The following is a 20,215-nucleotide window of genomic DNA, read 5'->3' on the forward strand; positions in this document are numbered from 1 at the left end:
CGTCGGAAAACTCAGATTTTCAGTTTTCAAAACTATTTGAGAAAACAATCTTAAACCTACAAATAACCTAATTTCCAACGCCAACCGCATTTTTGTGTTACAAAAAAAACTTTCCATGCAAAGAATCGAACCCGTACCGCCCGGTTGCAAGCCGAGTACCCTTACTACTAGCTAGACCATATGACAGACATTCAATTGTGATTAAACTGAATTCGCAATCCAAAATAATTGTGGGTGCGAGTATATTTACCGAGATATTTACATTATTTTGCTGTTTGTATTTTAGACCACCCTCCCTTCCCGGCGGCCCCGGTTGGCAACAGAGTTGGACTGGGTCACTGGGTCAACTGGGTCACTAAATTAAACTGGGTCACTGGGTCGCTGGGTCACGTCCTACTCTTTTCAGTTAGACCCAGTGACCCAGTTTGACCCAGTGACCCAGTTTGACCCAGTGACCCAGTTTGACCCAGTGACCCAGTTTGACCCAGCGACCCAATTTCACCCGGGGACCCAATTCGACCCAGTCACCTAGTTTGATCGAATAACGCAGTTAAGTCAGTGCCCTCGGTTCAAGTGTACAGATTATGAAATAAATGAAATGCTGGTTTGTTGAAAATAATACTCGATTGCTTGACAACTGCCATTTCTGTGATGTTTGCTTTAATACTGCCGTAAAAAACTTTCCATGTCCCGAATTGTATTAGAATAATGTTATTTCTTTGCTTCAGGGCTTACCAGTTTGCTTACAGGTGTTCATTCACATTTAATTTTTTTCTACTAGTTAGCTTAATCCAAATAAATCTTTTTTCTAAGTACTTTCATTGACTGCTTGACTACAAACTATAAACAAATGCATTTGATTTTTTTAGGTATTAGTTCTCTTGAATGAAATTGGGCTACGTGCTTGTTGCGAATATTATTGAGGAAGTTTTTTTTTTAAATTAAAAGTTACTTGAAATTGTTTTGGATGATACCTAACAATAATTTAATTACTGGGCCACCGGGTCAAGACGGGTCACTGAGTAAAGCTGGGTCAAGATGGGTCACTGGGTCAAGCTGGGTCACCGGGTCAAGCTGGGTCACCGGGTCAAACTGGGTCAAGCTGGGTCACCGGGTCAAGCTGGGTCACCGGGTCAAACTGGGTCAAGCTGGGTCACCGGGTCAACTGGGTCACTGGGTCAAGCTGGGTCACCGGGTCAAACTGGGTCACCGGGTCAACTGGGTCACCGGGTCACTGGGTCACCGGGTCACTGGGTCAGTAAACTAACTGGGTCACCGGGTCACTGGGTCACTCTATGCTTGACCCAGTCCAACTCTGGTTGGCAATGCTCAAAATCTGGCAATCCTAACCCCTCTGCACATTTTTTGAAAATTTAGTGTGGCAATTATATCATCTATGAAAGAACATTAAACATTTTGAAATTTGCTCAATTTTGACGCTCCAAAAATCGGTGTGCAAGAAAAAATAAACAAGTTAAAAAGTAATCGTAAACGATTTACATAAAGCGCATTTCCACTTGCATTCATTTCCCATTTGTAAGATGCAACTTCTGTCGTAAAAATTAAAAATCCAAAAATCGGTGTGCAAGAAAAAATAAACAAGTTAAAAAGTAATCGTAAACGATTTACATAAAGCGCATTTCCACTTGCATTCATTTCCCATTTGTAAGATGCAACTTCTGTTAAAATCGTAAAAATCCGGCACAAATATGAAAGATAGCGTTGCACATGGGCAATCCATTGTTGACGTGCTACTTCAATTTCAGTTTATGAGAAGAATTTCATTTCAATGCTTTTCTAAACAAGAAAGTTGGAGCTGCGCATGCGCAAACCTAAATTTTAAAACTAATTTACTATAACTAACTAATAAACTAAGATTTTCCTTTGTTCCAAGCGCCTAAGTATCAAATTTCACTTAAATAGTTCCATAGATAAAAAAGTTGGCACGGCGCATGCGCAAAATAAAATTTTGAAACTGGCGCTAGATTTTTCTTTATTCCAAGTGCCTATGTATCACATTTCATTTAAATTCTTCCATAAATAAAAAAGTTGGCACTGCGCATGCGCAAAACCCAATTTTGAAATTGGCGTTTGATTTTCCTTTATTCCAAGTGCCTATGTATCAAATTTCATTCAAATACTTTTAAAAAAGTTGGCACTGCGCATGCGCAAAACCAAATTTTGAAATTGGCGTTTGAATTTCCTTTATCCCAAGTGCCTATGTATCAAATTTCATTCAAATACTTTTATAAGTAAAAAAGTTTGCAATTCGGTTTATGGTCGATATGCGAAAAGGGCACTGTGAATTTTGAATCGATTCGATCCAACTTTTGGCATTGCGTATTATATGGCTAAATCTATGCCCATATTGAATTTCATGCAATTCAGTTCATAACTAACGGAGATGTAAAAGCGATCGAACATTTCTAAACAAAGTTATCGTTCCCACGGACAGATAGATGGACAGACAGACAAAGGAACAGACGGAGAGACCAACCGGCAGGCGACAGATAGCAATGCAAAATTATAAACGATCTCTAGGATCGTAAATAAACGGCAAAAGTGTAAAATTATGGAACATGTAAAAAACGGTTTTTTGTTTTTTTACATAACTTTTTTTGTAAGCGGTACAGAAAAAATTCCTTCCTTGGTACAAGACTCGACACCATAACGAACCAAATAGCGAAAAAAGTAGAACAATAGCTCTTAAGATAAAGAACTAGTAGCGTCGCAAAAGTAGCGGACGGACGGACGGACGGACAAAGTGGCCACAATAGCGCATTTTTTTTTATTTTTGTGGAAATGCGCTAAAAAAATCTGATATTTAAAAAAAATCCATAATCTATATCCCCATTAATTTATGCCATTATAAAATGTTCACATTTTAGGACATGATTTTATTAAATGTGATTTTACCAAAAACATGAAAATATAGGTCGTTTTTCGTGGCGCACGATTGGTTTCACGATCGCGCACGACATCACTCGTAACGTGTTGATTTCACATGTGCAATGCGATCACGAGTAAAATTATTATTATTTGATTGACAATAGTGAGGGGGGGGGGGGAGTTTTTATTCTGTCGTCAATTCTTTATTTACAGTAGAATCGGCGTTGCCGCGCTATAATCTCACCAATTCTTCACCAGTTTAATTTTTGGCGCCACAATTTTCGGAAGCTGACCTCAAACGAATATTTTCTCAGAGAGCGCCCCGAATATCTTCGTTTGCGCCCCCGTCGTGTTTCAATTATTCCAAATACAAAATTCCATACTGCTACCTTCCCTCACTTTACGGTTTTTTCAGTGATCGTTTGCGCTCCGAATACTTTCCATTTACAACATGTACAATACAAAAAGAACAAACTAAAATATATTGAAAGTGTAGTACCGACGGACGGACAGAAAATGTGGCTGCAAATAGTCCACCCAACTTCGTCGGAAAATTTTATTTAAATCCCTCCATAAATAAGAAAGTTGGCACTGCGCATGCGCAAAACCAAATTTTGAAACTGGCGTTAAATTTGCTTTTATTCCAAGTGGCTATGTATCAAATTTCATTTAAATACCTTCATAAATAAGAAAGTTTGCAATTCGATCTGTAAATGGTCGAGATGCACAAAGGGCACTGTGAATGCTGATCGATTAGGTTCAACTTTTGGAATTGTGTTTCATATGGCTAAAGCTATGCGCATATTGAATTTCATGCAATTCGGTTCATAACTAACGGAGATGTCAAAAGGGCCTACTTTATTTTTTGGGCTACATTGCCAATTCACGAACTCCGATCTACAAATTTGATAAAGAATCCACCTGAAAAATTTCATCGTAATCGGTCCATTCGTTTATGAATTATCATGCTAACGGACGGACGGACGGACAGACACAACAAAATTATAAACTGCTAGGAGCTCGTGAATAATAAATGTTCAATAGAACCTCAATTCTTGTTCATAGAAAGGATCAATGTTTTTAATTGGTTATTAGGGAAAAACTCGAAAAGTATGCATTTTATTTTAAAAAAACCGCCGAGAAGAAAATTGTAGCTTTTAAAAAACAAAGAAAAGTAGAGTCAAAGCCAAATAACGGGACAACTGCTCCTTTCGAGGAAAAATTATAGAACCATTTTCGTTTTTTTTCTTTAATTATATAATTTTGTTGAATTTTTTTTAATCTTTTTTAACCCGCTTGAATCTTTTTTTAATTTTTTGAATCATTTGAAACTTTTGTTATATTTTTGAAAAAAATGTAATATGCTATTTTTTACATTAAAATATAGATTTAAAAAAATGAGGTTAGGCCCGATAACTTGTTGACCCGATCCCGTAAACTTATTTTGAAAACGGCAGATTATTTAACAACCACTATAAAGAAACTTTGGTAATAAACACTTTTCTGCATTGCTTTTAACTTAAATTCAATGATATAGGGTCATTCTGAAATGCGACCCAAACAGTTTTTTTATATAGCACCAAGCAGGATAGGAAAAGTTGACTTATTGTACAGTATTTTTGTACATACTATTGTGTTGTCTGATTACGCAACATCCCTGAATTAAGAAATTTACTTCAGGTTTGCGGGGTTTGTTGGTTAATCATCACTAATCACTAAAACATGCAAATACCCGAAATACGGTCAATGGTCAACATCATGCATAAAAAAAATGACGAGATTAACCTCGAGATTAACAAAGCTAGAGTCATGTACAGGGTGGCTCATTTTCGACACTATTATACAATATTTCCGTAATTCCGTATATCTCGTGTTATACTTATATACATTTTTTCTATAACTGAACAGTGAACTGATTATTCATTAAATTTCTGTTTAGGTACCACTTTGTCCGTGCGCGAAATACCTTTTTTCACTGTTAAAGTTTTCGCGAACGTTGTCAAGAACAACCTTACTTATTAATTAACCGTTGAAAAATCTAGTAGGTACTTCGTGCTTCGAAATATGTCAGAAAATGACAGGTTTTTTGACAGTTGTAGAAAAACGTTTTTTTTTGGGTCAAACTTAAAATGGTAAAATTTAAACATTTTTGTTGACGGGAAAAAAAGATACAAAAAAGTTTCACAAGTTTAAATAAGCCATTTTAAAAAAAACACACGGGGCAAGGTAAAAAAGTTATCACACCTAACCTAATTTTTTAAATGTATATTTTAATGAAAAGGGTAGCATAACACGCCGAGGATATTAAAAAAAGATTTAAAAAATTTATTTGCTAACCTAATATATTTTTAATTATTTATTTAAGATATTTTCACTATTTAACCATAATAAATTTAAATAGATAGGGGAAAAAAATTAAAAAAGATTCAAATGAATCAAAAATGTTTCAAAAGTTTTGAAGTTTTTAAAAATCTTTTTTAATTTTTAAATCAAAAATCAATATTAATATTATTATATTTTTGAAAAGAGAATTTAATATGTTATTTCCTATAACTTTTTTACCTGACTCCGTATACTCATTTTGAAAACCGCAGATTATTCGATAATCATTAATTCATTATACAGTAACTTTTGCAACATTTTTCTGTACCTAATAAAATGAATCCATTCTAAAATTGAATTGAATTGAATAATTTCTCCAGAATCTTTTCAAGCGAGCGAATATTTTCAAATTCAAACTCTATTTTCCGGATGCCTACACCTGCATGATGGCGAATGACCATATTGCGGGTCTCGTTGCGGGTATTAATAAATATTGTAGGTACACACTCAGCGTTCTTGAAACCGCAAGTATGCTACACTATCAAATTGTAGCTTTTTTTATTCCAAACATTTTCTCGAGCATTTTCTGTACAACAAAAATTAAGTGAGATATAGAAATTTAAAACGTGTATTTATATATTCTTTGAATCCTTTAAACTCACCCTTAAAAGATTTAACTCTTGTAATAATCTTCACAATAATGTTTAATAAACTTTCTATCATAAAAAAATAATGGAGTGATGATTAAAAATATGGCTGTCGAAAAGTCGGGCTTTATTGCAGCTTGTTCCGGATGCGCCGGCGAAAATCTAAATTACAATTACTTCAAGGCATTTTTGACACCCCTTGTATATAACATATTTAGCGCAAATGAGAATACTACTGGAAGTGCCCCAAAATTTATCTAACCAGAATTGCAAATGAAGGCAATGTGACATATTTTGATCAAAATGTATGTGGTTAATTCAAATTTATGTCCTTGGACATCGAAATAATGGTCTTGTTTTCAAAGATGACGATTTTGAGTTAGGTACCTTAATCACACGATCGACTTTTTAAAAAGTAGGCATGCACACAGACAAGCGGACAACGATGGAAACCTATAAGCTCTGTGCTCTGTGAAGCAATAACCCTCGCAATAACCAGCTAACAGCAATAAATCGGTAAATCCTATTTACAGGCGATTCGACAGTAATTACATGCGATTGATAGTAAATCCAAGCAGATCAACCCTTAAATGCCGCCAATAAACTTTAAACACATACAGCAACATTATTTCAGACAAACTTTGTACAAATTTTACTGACGTTATTTAAGGGTTGACATGTGTACATTTCGAAATAATTGCAAGATTTGGTATAATTCGCGTCCAAACTCTCCTAAATTGCTAAATTCACACAGGTAAACTGTAAACTGTAAAGGATCTAATTATCTTACCATTCCGTTTATTTACATCATATAATCACAGACCCAAACATGAGGTGGACGTGGACTTAATTAGCTCAGTTTTTGTTGGTACACATAATTCCCATTGCACCTCCAATTCTTGAAATAAAAAAAGTTTCAGGAGACAAACGACCTAATTCAAAACCTGGCTGGAGATGCACATTTCAGAAGTATTATTTTTCCTTTACGGAGAGCAGGCGATTCAACTGCACCTCATTTCCAAAAATCGAAAGTTTCCGTATTAAGTAGTTTTATTTGCACCCATAATTGGTCTACTAATCACATTTATAACTACGTAAAGTAATGTGGTTGCACCTTGAAAATTTAAACTTATTCAGAGTCGTTTGCAGATTTTTAACTATCAACATTAAGCAGGTAAACACAATTTTCGATAACGATGTGCTACCTTCACAGACTACAAGGAAAATAGAAAATAACGATTAATTAATTCGTTAATCAGCGACATGACAGAACGGGTTTTCCAATAACCGTTTTATTACAATAAAGGCTTATGACAAATCTAGCACTAGGAAGTCGAGTTTCTAAGATAAATCAAACCTTCTCATTTTTTATTTAAACACGATGTTGTAAGAGGTTTGGTACCTACATAACGTGAAAAGTAATAGACCCGCAATCGGTACAATATAAAAGTTAATTAGCATTTCTTGGTCTTAATTTATGTAACTGTTACACTTTTACAGGTTGTTATCAAGTGAACCCGTTGGGGTTAGAGGGGTTGTTTAGAGACAGTAAAGAACAAGTTCCGATTTATGTATGAAGGTGGCAGAAAACGGGTAGTCATAACAGGTAAATACAGGTAGAAAGATACTCACTTAAGATAATACACCTGTCCTTCTGGGGTGCGAGCTTGTTCCCAGCCAGGGGGAAGGGGAGTGCTGTCCTCGGACGACTTAGTAGCCACGTCGTATGAACGTTGTTTTACATGATGATGACTTGGGGCTGTTTGTTGTCCTACTGCATAGGTTTGTTGTAAGGAAGCTGGGGAACTATGGGCACGGTGATGTTGATTTTGTAATGGCACAGTGCTGACAGCTGTGGCGCCGGTTCCACTGCCACCGCCCCCGCTTGATGACCCGAAAGCCGAATCCACCGAATTTTCTCTAGAATGGTTAATAGATTTCGATCCCGTCGACGGAGGGTTGAAAAAAGAATCGGGAAGTTTTCGCATACTCCACGGAACTTGTAAAGGTCTTTTAGAGTCCGGTTTTAACACACTATCAAACAAAGCCTGCAAATCTGTTTCCGAATCTTGATCCACCCTTACCACTTGTTTACTAGATTCGTCCTGACTTAATGCCATTTTTGGCACTAAAATTAATAGGACACTTTAATCACTTTAATTTATCACTAACGAAGTTCATGCGAGACGAAATTAACACAATAACGTCGAAAACAACAGTGCGGTGCAGCAGGGACGGTAACTAACCGTATGAGTATGACGTGAATGTAGTAGACAGGTTAACAACAAGAGCTCGTTTTGGAACCGACAAACTTTCCTTTGTAAATTGTTGCTTACTTTACTAAAATACTAAGGAATTCCGAATCATAACAAAGCCGCGCACAGATACTCCGCGCTGAGTTTAGAACTAGCTTCGATTGATACGGATACGGCTATCCTAAAAGATAAAATATGATGCGCTTTTAAATGTCAGGAGTGTCGCTATGGCTACGCTAATACAACCGCGAAAAAAATGTAAACGAAACCTTATCTGCTTTTACCGTGGGAACTCCGTATTTATTGTTTACTTTTTCATTCAACATACTGACTGGGAACATACAAAAATCACAAACGTGACGATCGTTTCAAGTCGACGAAACGTGCCAATATATTGCATCAATGCGTTTACTATTAATTTAAAGGCTATAAATTATATCGCCGAGTTCTACAAAAACCTATAGAATTTATTTAACACAATTCAGGTTGTAGATTGTCGAATAAAAACTACTAGATCTGCCCGCTTTTATTTTAAAAAGTGCGCCAGAATTTGTTTACTTTGCTGTGAACTGCGGCGCCAAGTTTCTTCTGTATTCTCATGGCGGCAGTGCCAGATTGTAAATTTTACAATGGTATAATATAATTGGTTCAATAATCAATCTCACACACACCCGAACGAGCGTAAAGTGACTTGTACTGAGGTGTGGGTTGGGTAGTCCCCATTATATAAGGAGGGCGTTAGCCCGTGCTATACGGGCTTTCGGATGGCACGGCCACCATCTTGAAGCGCCTTCAGAAGCAAAATCCTGGTTTCAGGACTGGTCGCATTTGGTCGCTGTCGAACTCAAAGTGACGTTGGGTTTACTATCGACGCCCTTAGAAGTCGATCAAGATGTCGAGACGATCTTCTGGCTCGTGTGGCGGTTCATCACCAGGGAAGAGAGAAACCTAGTACCATTATTGAGCAATTTTCAGCACAGTAAGAGGACGACCTGTTTAATAGGTCCTCAACAGGGACGCGTAGGAGGTCTAGGCCAAGCGTAAGACCCTCTTTATTATAAGAGGGGACAGGCAACTGAATACTAGTGCATTCATGTCGATAGACGAATCGAGTCTTATCTCTGCTTCAGTCTCAGTGATTTCGTAGTTCTAAGATTCCAAAGATGGTACCTACTACACAGAAGAGGCTCCGCCCCACCTCCGTCACAGCGCGGGGTCAGATCTAACGTTGGGCTCATTTTCAATAGCTTACATGATCAGGAACTGGAAGATGTCTGATGAGTCGTCGCTATCAGACCACAGACACATTATTCCTTTCCAACTAAACAGGCATCTCATTGCGGGCCCTGTAGGTTTCGGAATCCCCGATCCATTGAATGGGACTGCTATGTGGCCACCTCTGCTCTATCGGAAAACAGAGCAGATGGAGGAAGCGGCCGCATTAGTAAGCGACGCATTATCGGTGTCTTATGAGAACAGTTGTAAACCACGGACCTTTGGAGGAACTCGGACCGCGAAAAGATTCGTATGGAGGTTCGCAAGCTTCTTAATAGGGCCATGCGAACTAACCTCGTATGCTCTGGGAAGATCTCAAGATTACTCAGCGCAGGTACGTATAAGGACCATATTCAAAAGTCTAAGCGAGGACCGTGGATGACCTTCTGTGGACAAGCACGTAGCACAGTTGCAAAAGAAGTCAGCTAGGGAGAATGTTATGGTAGACATGCTCAAGCAGAATGGGACTGATATATTTTCTTATTGCAAACAATGCGATGGGGTTCCTTCACAAATTGATATCGTCAATCACGCTAAGTATATTATTATAGTATAAGTAGTAAATCACTGATATCTATACTATAGATTCAGGTCAAGGCAAAAATTCAAATTTGATTATGTTCACAATTATAACTTTCACACGTCACAGTCCACCTAAAATGAGAGACAGTAAAATAAACTTGCATTCACATTTTGGCACTTGAACCAAAAAAATTCTAAGCTATCGTGCCTTTAAAAACCCCTTAAGACGTTTTAAAAGTCTTTATATGTTCTTTTAAGAGTATTTTAAATATGTTTAAGGATCCGTGTAGAAACTTTCAAGAGTCTTTTAGCACCTTCTAAACCTTTTGAACAAAATGTAAAAACCACTAAAGTCCTCCAAGAGTTTGAACCTCTAAGAGCCTGCAGTACTTTCTTGGATCTTTTAAAAACATGTGCGTTGATAAGCATTTAAAAATGTTCGAGGTTTGTCATAAAAATGGCAAGTGCCTTTGACAAGACTTATCATTTAACTGGGAAATGGAATGTGGTTTTCACTTGATGGCATTGATTGAGGTGATTTGTCATATAGATATAGTGATACGTCTACGTTATTTGTAAGCGGTTCGTGTTTCATTCAGTACATGAATATGTCTTTTATTTACAGAAAAGATTCCACGTATAGTTTGTTTGTGGTAGTTGTGACACATTCACGTAATCAAATGTTGCCCAAGAGACACATTACCTAACTATGGACGACGTGATCAGAAATTGTCAAATGTCAATTTAATGTCTTTATTACATATCTCTTATATATATGCTTTATTAACTTTTTCTATTCATTTATATGTAAACACATCCATTTTTGCTATTTGTAATGTCTATCAGCCGTTTGGACAAGTTATACAGAAGAATTTTATTAACAAAGTTCTTCGTAAAAGGCTGGGGAAATCCAAATCATATACTAAGGTAGTAAACTGCGTTTATACTACAGGGCTAGTTTTGTGGTTATATTTACAGATTGTTCCAATTTCGAAAAGAAATATCAAACCGAAATAAATGCGTGGACTTAATTCCCAAAGACTATCCAGTCACAATTTTAAATGTAAGTTCTACGGGACATGCTTTAAATTATTTTTGTACGTTTAGGAACAATCATTCGAAGACTACCAGTTAATAGAAGGAACATTTCACAGTCCATTAGCTCATTTCTTACCGGATGTTGTTATACCAGAAGTGAGACCTGCTCGATTTCAACTGATATTTCCGAAGAAATGGAAATCAAATACGTATCGTCCCTTGTGCATACACCTAGCCGGAACTGGGGATCATGTACTGAACTAGCAGTTTATTTTTATTCTAATTCTCCGCATTGCAGCACTTTTGGAAGCGACGGAACGTTATGGCTGTGCCACTATTGAAACACGATATATCCGCATTGATATTGGAGAATCCATTCTACGGTCTACGCAAACCCAAAGATCAGTTTCGTTCTAGTTTGCATAATGTCTCGGATATATTCGTAATGGGCGGCTGTTTAATGCTGGAGTGTCTGGTCTTGCTTCGATGGTGCGAATCTTTGGGTTTTGGTCCACTTGGTATATCCGGATTATCAATGGGGGGCCATGTGAGTACTACTTCTCTGTAAACTCATTGCTAGTTACCACGTTTATTTGCTTGGGGTTATAATCTTGTGTAAATTAAGTTTCTGTATGGAGATTAAATGGCAGCCAAGGTTGCACGAGCATAAAGTGGGAGTGTTTGACGCCACATCCACGTTTTGTTAATTTTAAAGGATATAGGGTGGGAAAATTCTAGTTTTTTGTAAATATCTTTTAAAATCACACAAACTGCAAAATTAAAAATCTACGAAGTTGTCTCTCTCCATTAATTCTTGATATGCAATTTTTTATTACCCGTGATATCGGACTGCCATTAAATTTCATTATGTAGAAAAATGTGGCTAAAATATTACTTCAATTTTTTTATGTATGGTATTGATTGTTCTCTTGCGCCCCAATTTGAAGGATGACACTGTTAAATAGTAAATATTCTTTCTGTCTGGTTTTATAGTGGGCACCAAAAATAAATCGCCGTAAGTTTTTTCAGCTCAATTTTTAACTATTTTTTTGCTTTGGAATGGTTTTTGTGATCTTTCTTGGGGAAACGATTACAAATTGTATGTATTTATTGAATATTTAATTTTGTATAATTTTGCCAATCACATTATACTTGCTTGTTGCTGTTTAGATGGCTTCCTTAGCTGCAACCAGCTGGCCAAAACCTTTAGTGCTTGTTCCTTGTCTATCTTCGTCCACGGCATCTGCAGTGTTTACAGAGGTATTTATTTACTTGCTTGGAAATTTTAGGAACTCAAGGACATTAATCAAAATATGTCTTCTGAATGCTCGTTCTTTTTTACTGTTACTATTCTCTAAATTCCTCCCACTGTATCTTTCAGAAGACATATTTCATGCATCATTGAGAACTGTAACTAAATAATCCTTTTTTATCTAGGGTGTTATGAGTCAGTCAATAAATTGGGACCTTCTCCAAAAACAGTTTAGCTCTGATAGTAAATTTTATAATACCCTGTCAAAACTGTGTACCATCGTAGATGACCCGTTTCAGTGCAATTTGAGTCTTTTATCAGGTTTGTGATGGCTGTTGCTGTATCATTTACCACGGTTCATTAGTAATTATCGGCGATGCATGCATTTTCATCTTCCATACATCAACCATTTTACTTATACTTTTATAACAGTAGTATTTGCAATAGAGTATGAAACATCGAGTTTTAATCAATTTGGCACACTAGATTGTATACACTTTGGGAAACCATCAAATGGAATTTAATAAGTGCCACTTTGATTAGAGCTGGAAATTAGTACTTTATTTGCAGTTTTTTAGTACAATTCGCTCCAATCTGGTACAATTTCTTAGATTCGTCGCCAATTTGAAAATGAAACTGAGACCTGAACATTTTGCCGAATGATCAAACCATCTACGTGATGTTAGGTGGGCCATGACGACAACCATTTGGCTTCTGTGTACAGTCATATTTTCTTTGTGTTAATTTATCTGTTTTTTTTTTACTGGAACGGATTGGCATTTATAAGCCCCTCACTTGGATCCAGAACCGTTACTTAAGAAGTTATGATAACTGAAACCAGTACCATTACAAATGAATGCCAAAAAAACAGTCTTTTTCAGTTTTCTCTTGTCGGTAAAGTAGACACGTTTCACTTTGTCTCATATTGTTGCTTTTAAAATTTGGTGTTAAGAACTTTTCTTAGATTAACATTAGTGGCTACCATAGACATATGAAACGTCTATGGTGGTTACTGGTTATTATTGACGATAAAGTATATGTAAGATGGGTAGGGGTAAACGTAGTCCTGCTCCTGTCTTTGAAATGCTGAGATAACATTGTTTTGTATTAATGTTAAGTTGGTAGAAATTAGTGTGGCAACCCTGCATCAATCAAAATTTTCCCTTTTCTTCAGAGTGAGTGTCATTTTAAAATTTTGCCATGAGGTAACGATGAGGAGTTGTTATATAGTACATATCCATGAACCTAGCAGAGCAAGGTCAGCAGAACACAGTCAAACATATTGCATAATTAGGTGCTAATTAAGTGCCCTATTCCCGAATTAAATGCTCTTTTTTTTTAAATTATTACATGTTTTGCCAGGTTCATATGAACTCAGCAGAACCCTACCTCAAAAACCAAGAAAATGAAAAGTGAACTAACTATAATTAGGTGCTAATTAAGTGCCCTATCCCCGAATTAGATGCTGCTTTTTTTTTTAAATTATTACATGTTCTGCAGGTTCATAGTTAAAAAAAAGGAGCATTTAATTCGAGAATAGGGCACTTAATTAACACATAATTATCAGCTAATTATAGTTAGTTCACTTTTCATTTTCTTGGGATTTTAAGGTAGTGCTCTGCTGAGTTAATATGAACCTGGCAGAACATGTAATAATTTAAAAAAAGCAGGAGCATTTCATTTGGGGATAGGGCACTTAATTAGCACCTAATTATAGTTAGTTCACTCTTCATTTTCTTGGGGTTTTAAGGTAGTGCTCTGCTGAGTTCATATGAACCTGGCAGAACATTTAATAATTTTAAAAAAAAGGAGCATTTAATTCGGGGATAGGGTGCTTAATTAGCAACTAAGTATGCAATATGTTTGATTTGTTCTGCTGACCTTGCTCTGCTAGGTTAATGGACGTTAGTACATTTTTATAACATGAGAAATGAAGTAGTAGCTAACGACAAACTGATTTTTTTAAATAACCGATTGATAATTCCCAGAACATTAAGAAAAAGTATTTTAGGGTTAGCTCATGAAATCCCTTGGGGAGAATAAATTAACGTAAATTTAACTATGTGATTTATTTATGTACAATTGAATTATAAATGGACCTTAAATAGATTGGTTTATAAGTTATTATTATTTATCACTTCTTGTACTCAAATTTATTACACAAGCGCGAATTTCACAATTCGTAACGTCCTGCATTGGGACTATTAAACACAATTCAATTTGCTTATGTACCAAACGAAAAGCTTGTAGATTCTAGAGTCGGTATATCACACTTATCGCCGGTGGCTAATCATTTCTCGACTTGATGGCGCCTTGATATGGCTCTAGAAAATTCGCTATAAGAAAATTAAAGAAAAAACATGTAGTTTATGTTATTGGCCAAATATAAATAATAAAATATTACCTTGTGATTTACGTTCAGAGTTGTTAAATTTGCAATAAATTTCAAATCAAAATTCTTCCTTTTATTCAGAGCTGCCTCACTAATTTCTACCAACCCCTTACTACTAAAGAAACATGTCATGTCTTAAAGTGACTAATGTGTGAGGCAAAACTACTGCTGAAGAAAAGAAAAGTAGAAAAAAAGAGGCTGTTGAGAAAGGTAAAACGAACGCGCAAGCTACAAAACAAGTTTCAATTAACCTTAAAAAACATATTTATGGATGTACCTGGTGGCCAAATAAGAATGGCCATATCTCAGAAACTAGTACACATAGAGCTTTCGGGTAAAAAATTATGTAATAAAAGTGGCCAAGAGAAATTGCTGGAAATATGGAAAGTGTATAAAATGACCATCAGAGGATGCAAACAGTCTTGATCAAATATAAAATTTTAATTTTCTCTCGATTGTATCTAATAAAGTGGTACCAAAGATATAATATCCATTCTTTTTTGTTTAACTTTTATTTCGTATCTTGTGAAATAAACTGGTGGGGGGAAATCAAATGTTTTTTTAAATAAATATTTATTTCCCAAGTTTGGCTTAATCGATTTTAGCAAACTTTGGCCTACCAACAGCCTATTTGCCCAATGAATAAAGGTTATTCATTGTATTTGCCTGGTATTTTTACGGTCGTCACTAGAGGGCGTTAGCTATACAGGATGTTCCAGAAGGAATCGGCAATATTTTGGGAAATTAAAGTAGAGGGCATTTGAAGAGAAAAACGCTAATAATCTATGTTTTTATTCTCAATCATTTCGAAGATATAGCCAACAATTGTCATTTTATTTTAACTACCTAGTTTAAATAAAGTAACTATAAATCAATTGTCTCTAGCCAACTATAGTAAATTTGGGGTAACAATTGAGTTGTTTTGAATCAGTGTGACTGCTTCAAAGGCTCAAAAATTTTACCTTTGTACGTTAATGCACTTCACCATCCTTCTTAAATTTTGCTTCATTTCGTAATTTATATTTATGCACTGTTTATTTGTATTCTATTGTTATTATTATTATTATCCCTCTCTTGTTTTGGGCCCTCAACAGGCATGCGCCCAATTACAGAGTGACCCGCATAATGCTATTTAGAGGTGCCTCTGCAGAAGGTCTTAAGTTGGTCTATACTACTCCGGTATTTATCTTACGAATTAGGAAAACTGCAGGAAAACCTAATTCGGAGTAGCTGGTAGAATGCTCGGAGCTGGTCTAAGGTAATTTCCATCTCCGCCACAGATGTAAAATTCACCTCAACCCAGGTTCGAACACCCGACCTTCGGATTCATAACCCAATGCTCTACCACTGAGCCATGAATCCCCAAGCTAACTATAGTTGGCTAGAACATTAAAACTAGGTACCTAGTTTTAACAAAATGACAATTATTGACTATATCTTCGAAACGGTTGAGAATAAAAATATAGTTTATTAGAGTTTTTGTCCTCAAATAACCTCTACTTTATTTTCCCAAAAGATTGCCCATTCCGCTTGGATCACCCTGTATGCTGTGATTTTTCTTGAAAAAATTATCTGGAACCTTTATTAAGAAGAACTGACTCAACCTAGTTGCGAAGGAAAGGGGTGTGCCTATGTGCGGGTTCCCCTGGTGAATAGAATAGAAGTTTGATCTGGCGTTTTAGAGTGGCTTAAAAATAAAGTATATTGCAATGGTAGACCCTCCATTTGGCAAAATGTTTCGGCTCTTATTAGTTTCCGCTTATATTCAATAAGGTTCCCTATTTGTTCTCCATTCTGATATCCCATTTGCGTTTGGGATTTTCTCAAGTGTTTATATTTAAACTTTACGTTATAGATATGGAAATTCCAAAAAATAAAAATTCAAGAACTCGGCTAACTCCTTTCGAATTAATCAATTTGTTACGTTCTAATAATTATTCATCTTTATCGAATGAATTCAGTAACAAAAAAAATACTATGATGGCTTCAGTTTTGAACTTAAATTTAGTCAACATATTGCGCGATCAGTCTATCCCCAAGTTGTTGGCTAACTGGGATGTGAAGAGGCGTGATGCAGAAGCCGTGTGGTTCATGAAGGGTATTATGGATGAATGCACACATTTGAAGAATTTCTCAATACCGTTCGACACCTCACTTATTTATGCCATTTGTGCCCTACATGATGGCTATGTTCCTAACAGCGGCTGTTGTAAATTAGAAGATGTGTGGCCTCAAGCGACTATAAGATATGTAAAAACGGGTCATGTTGGTGCGTACCTGTGGTATCTTCACTTATTTAGGTATGCAAATGAAATACATTTATTACTTTGTGTTTTCTAGGATCTTTTTTAGGAATACTATTGTCGAAGCGTTTGAAAGGGCAAAACTTGTGTGCCCTCCACCAGCTGTGACTTTCTCATAATTGAATGAATACATTCTTTACCAGTATTCCTTAAAATTCATATGTGAACTTATGTGCCTTTGATCTTTTGTATGATTCGCACTGATTGTACCTGACTGATTACCGATTAATTTTAAAATGTGATATTTTTGATATAGTTTATAAACTTACTAAAATGTTATACTTGCTACGGTGATCAAGTACTGCATTGATAAATTGCAAAGAGTGAGTATATATTCGCTGTTGTGTTTGATATTGAAACCCAATGTTTACAAATTAGAAAGTGTTGCAACTCAATACTAATTATTCCAAATTATATATTGGCTGCTGTATCTGTTTAGATGAATAGAAATTGTAACAATTTAGACAAAAGCAATAAACGTATTTTGTTAAAGTTGCAATTTAATGGTGTGGGTCCCAGTGACGCGGCAAAGAACTTAAATGAGAGATTCAACGTTAAATTCGGTAGATGAGTGGACCAAGCAGCATAAGTTCGGATAGCCCTGGACAAATAGAGCAATCTTCCGGTTAAGGGCATTAGAATGATACATAAGGGTCCCACTAAAAGCCACACCAAATATACCTACACCAGATTAGCCGCGGAATCAACTTAATAATGTATGCCACCGACAAATGGATGGACGCGATGGGCAGTGAAAAAAAATCCGATACAACTGAATACTGAACGATCCTCGAGATCTTCACACCTTATTGTAAAACAAATTTTTTAAATCAGCATTTGCTTTACTTTTATTCGAGGTGCCCACATCCAACATTTCATTTAATATTTTAACAAATCGGATTGCGCATGCGCAAGACAAATTTTGTGATTTGGCTCTACTTTTTCCGAAGTACCTAATCTCAAAATTTCCTTTCAATAGGTTAACAAATAAAAAAATCGTACTGCGCATGCGCCAAACAAATTTTTTTGTATCTACATTAGTTTACAGTAGGTACTTTTATTCGAGGTATACAAAATTTCATTTAAATATGTTAACAAATCAAAAAATTTGATTGCGCATGCGCACGTAGTTACTTTTGAACATGTGTACCAACTTTCAACGTGATTGGACGTTTCTATACAAAGTTATCCGGGCAGAGACCAATACAAAAAGATCGTTAATAAAATGTAAATTAGGTCTATCGCACTTTGTCGGCAGATTTCCTATGCGTCATTATGAAAACAATAAGAAGAATTAAGAAATTCCTACACAGAATCTAAGAAGTAATGGTAGATACTCATACGTGCGAACGACAATACCGCATTTTATTCGTACACCCAACCCTTACATGTGGTTTCTTTCCTGGTCTTTTGGTTAGGAATTAAAGATTTATCAAATCAGACTCTTGCCGAGGTGGCTCGTATTATGCATTCAAGCCACTTCAGATAAATAGATGCACAAGCATTACGTAAACGTTGTAAAATCTTTGCAAAAAATGATGTTTTATAACTTCACTTTCTCTAATGTCTACCGCCACGAAAACAGTACCATTGGGCATGCTCGTGAATCCTGATGGTAAATATTAAATGAAACCTTTTCAAGCTTTCTACAATATTTAACGCGCACAAAACCAAATTTGGAAACTGGCGCTACATTTGCTTTTATTCCAAGTGGCTATATGTATCAAATTTCATTTAAATCCTTCCATAAATAAGAAAGTTGTCACTGCGCATGCGCAAAACCAAATTTTTTTATTTTTTGGCCTACATTGCCAATTCACCAACTTCGATCTATAAATTTGATAAAGAACCCACCTACAAAATTTCATCGTAATCGGTCCATTCGTTATCGAGATTTCGTGCTAACAGACAGACAACGCAAAATTATAAACTCACTAGGAGCTCGTTAATATAATAATGGAAGATATGGGCACCTCCTACTTGGCACTGAAAAGGTCGGCTGAAGATTGGAAAGGATCGAGATCTCCATGCTAACAACCATACTGATGGTGGGTCACAGTCAGGGGAGGACTGGCCCGGGGAGGCGGGTGGCGATTGCCACCTGGCCTGTAGATCATAGTGGCCCGTTGGAAATTTATAAGTATATATATAAGTATGTGTTTCTCTAATATTGTGGTTGATGTTAGGTTGTTAAAAAATTCTGTTTTAATTGAAGTGTTTTACAATGAATTTATCATTTTTGTCGTAGTATTTTGAAAGTGCTGAAATACAATGATAGGCGACGCACCTCGTGTGGATTGTATATTTTGTTACTTTTAATTATCAGCTGCAATTTAAAAAAAACTGTATGGTAATTGATTTTCGAGAAAGGAGTACTTTAAAATGTTTCTGTGGTGCACCTCAGAGCTACCCCCCCCCCTCGCCAGCTTCATTACTACACTAATACTAAGTACCCAGTCCGCCCCTGTGTATAACCTTCCTTTTTTACCAAAATTCAACTACACCAAAATTTCTCGGGAAAACACTTTTTCTTATTAATTTTGGTGCGTAGAATCCAAATCAATTCGTACTTTTTCGATCAGACTTCTCAATCAAAAGTTATAGGTTAGAAAGCAATTTCGAAAGAAAATTCAAAGGGCTGTAACTTTTGAACTAGTACCCCAATCTTGGAACTGTTTGAAATTATGGATTCTACAGGCCACATTCTATAAGAAAATTTTTTTCCGGGTCGATCTGAGACAATTTTTTCTTCGGGCCTCAAAAAAAAGCAGTGTATAACCTTCCTTTTTTACCAAAAATCGACTGCACCAAAATTTCTCGGGAAAACACTTTTTCTTATTAATTTTGGTGCGTAGAATCCAAAACAATTCGTACTTTTTCGATCAGACTTCTCAATCAAAAGTTATAGACTAGAAACCAATTTCGAAAGAAAATTCAAAGGACTGTAACTTTTGAACTAGTAGCCCAATCTTGGAACTGTTTGAAATTATGGATTCTACAGGCCACATTCTATAAGGAAATTTTTTTTCCGGGGCGATCTGAGACAATTTTTTTTTCGGGGCTCAAAAAAAGGCAGTGTATATAAAACTTTCCTTTTTTACCAAAGTCGACTGCACCAAAATTTCTCGGGAAAACACTTTTTCTTATTAATTTTGGTGCGTAGAATCCAAAACAATTCGTACTTTTTCGATTAGACTTCTCAATCAAAAGTTTTATGGACTAGAAACCAATTTCGAAAAAAAATTCAAAGGGCTGTAACTTTTGAACTAGTAGCCCAATCTTGGAACTGTTTGAAATTATGGATTCTACAGGCCACATTC

At 36.0% G+C, this 20,215-nt stretch overlaps 2 protein-coding genes across 5 annotated transcripts in view; one reads left to right on the forward strand and one right to left on the reverse strand.

The window, feature by feature from the left end:
- The window catches only part of LOC116165346 (transcriptional coactivator YAP1-A), a 36,487-nt gene extending 28,236 nt beyond the window's left edge, over positions 1-8,251 (reverse strand). Inside the window, exon 1 of one of the 2 annotated variants that reach the window (XM_031479697.1) lies at positions 7,491-8,251. In XM_031479697.1, coding sequence (XP_031335557.1) covers positions 7,491-7,978 — 488 coding nt within the window. In that variant the 5' untranslated portion in view covers positions 7,979-8,251. The remainder of the gene's footprint in view (positions 1-7,490) is intronic. The other variant, XM_031479696.1, reaches the window with a different exon arrangement.
- A 2,402-nt stretch (positions 8,252-10,653) lies between these two features.
- On the forward strand, positions 10,654-17,387 carry LOC116165620 (protein ABHD18). Of its 3 annotated transcripts, none has more exons than XM_031480208.1 (8): positions 10,654-10,837; positions 10,889-10,973; positions 11,018-11,200; positions 11,247-11,495; positions 11,942-11,963; positions 12,119-12,208; positions 16,448-16,892; positions 16,945-17,387. In XM_031480208.1, exons 1-8 carry the CDS (start codon positions 10,746-10,748, stop codon positions 17,012-17,014), a joined length of 1,236 nt encoding a protein of 411 aa, XP_031336068.1. In that variant the 5' UTR covers positions 10,654-10,745; the 3' UTR covers positions 17,015-17,387. The 3 variants fall into 3 exon arrangements, with proteins under 3 accessions (XP_031336068.1, XP_031336067.1, XP_031336070.1); XM_031480207.1 differs by lacking the exon at positions 11,942-11,963 and adding an exon at positions 12,386-12,521; XM_031480210.1 differs by lacking the exon at positions 12,119-12,208.
- Positions 17,388-20,215: the final 2,828 nt, after the last annotated feature.

The sequence above is a fragment of the Photinus pyralis genome, unplaced genomic scaffold, assembly GCF_008802855.1.
Source record: "Photinus pyralis isolate 1611_PpyrPB1 unplaced genomic scaffold, Ppyr1.3 Ppyr1.4_LG3a, whole genome shotgun sequence".
Lineage (NCBI taxonomy): Eukaryota > Metazoa > Arthropoda > Insecta > Coleoptera > Lampyridae > Photinus > Photinus pyralis.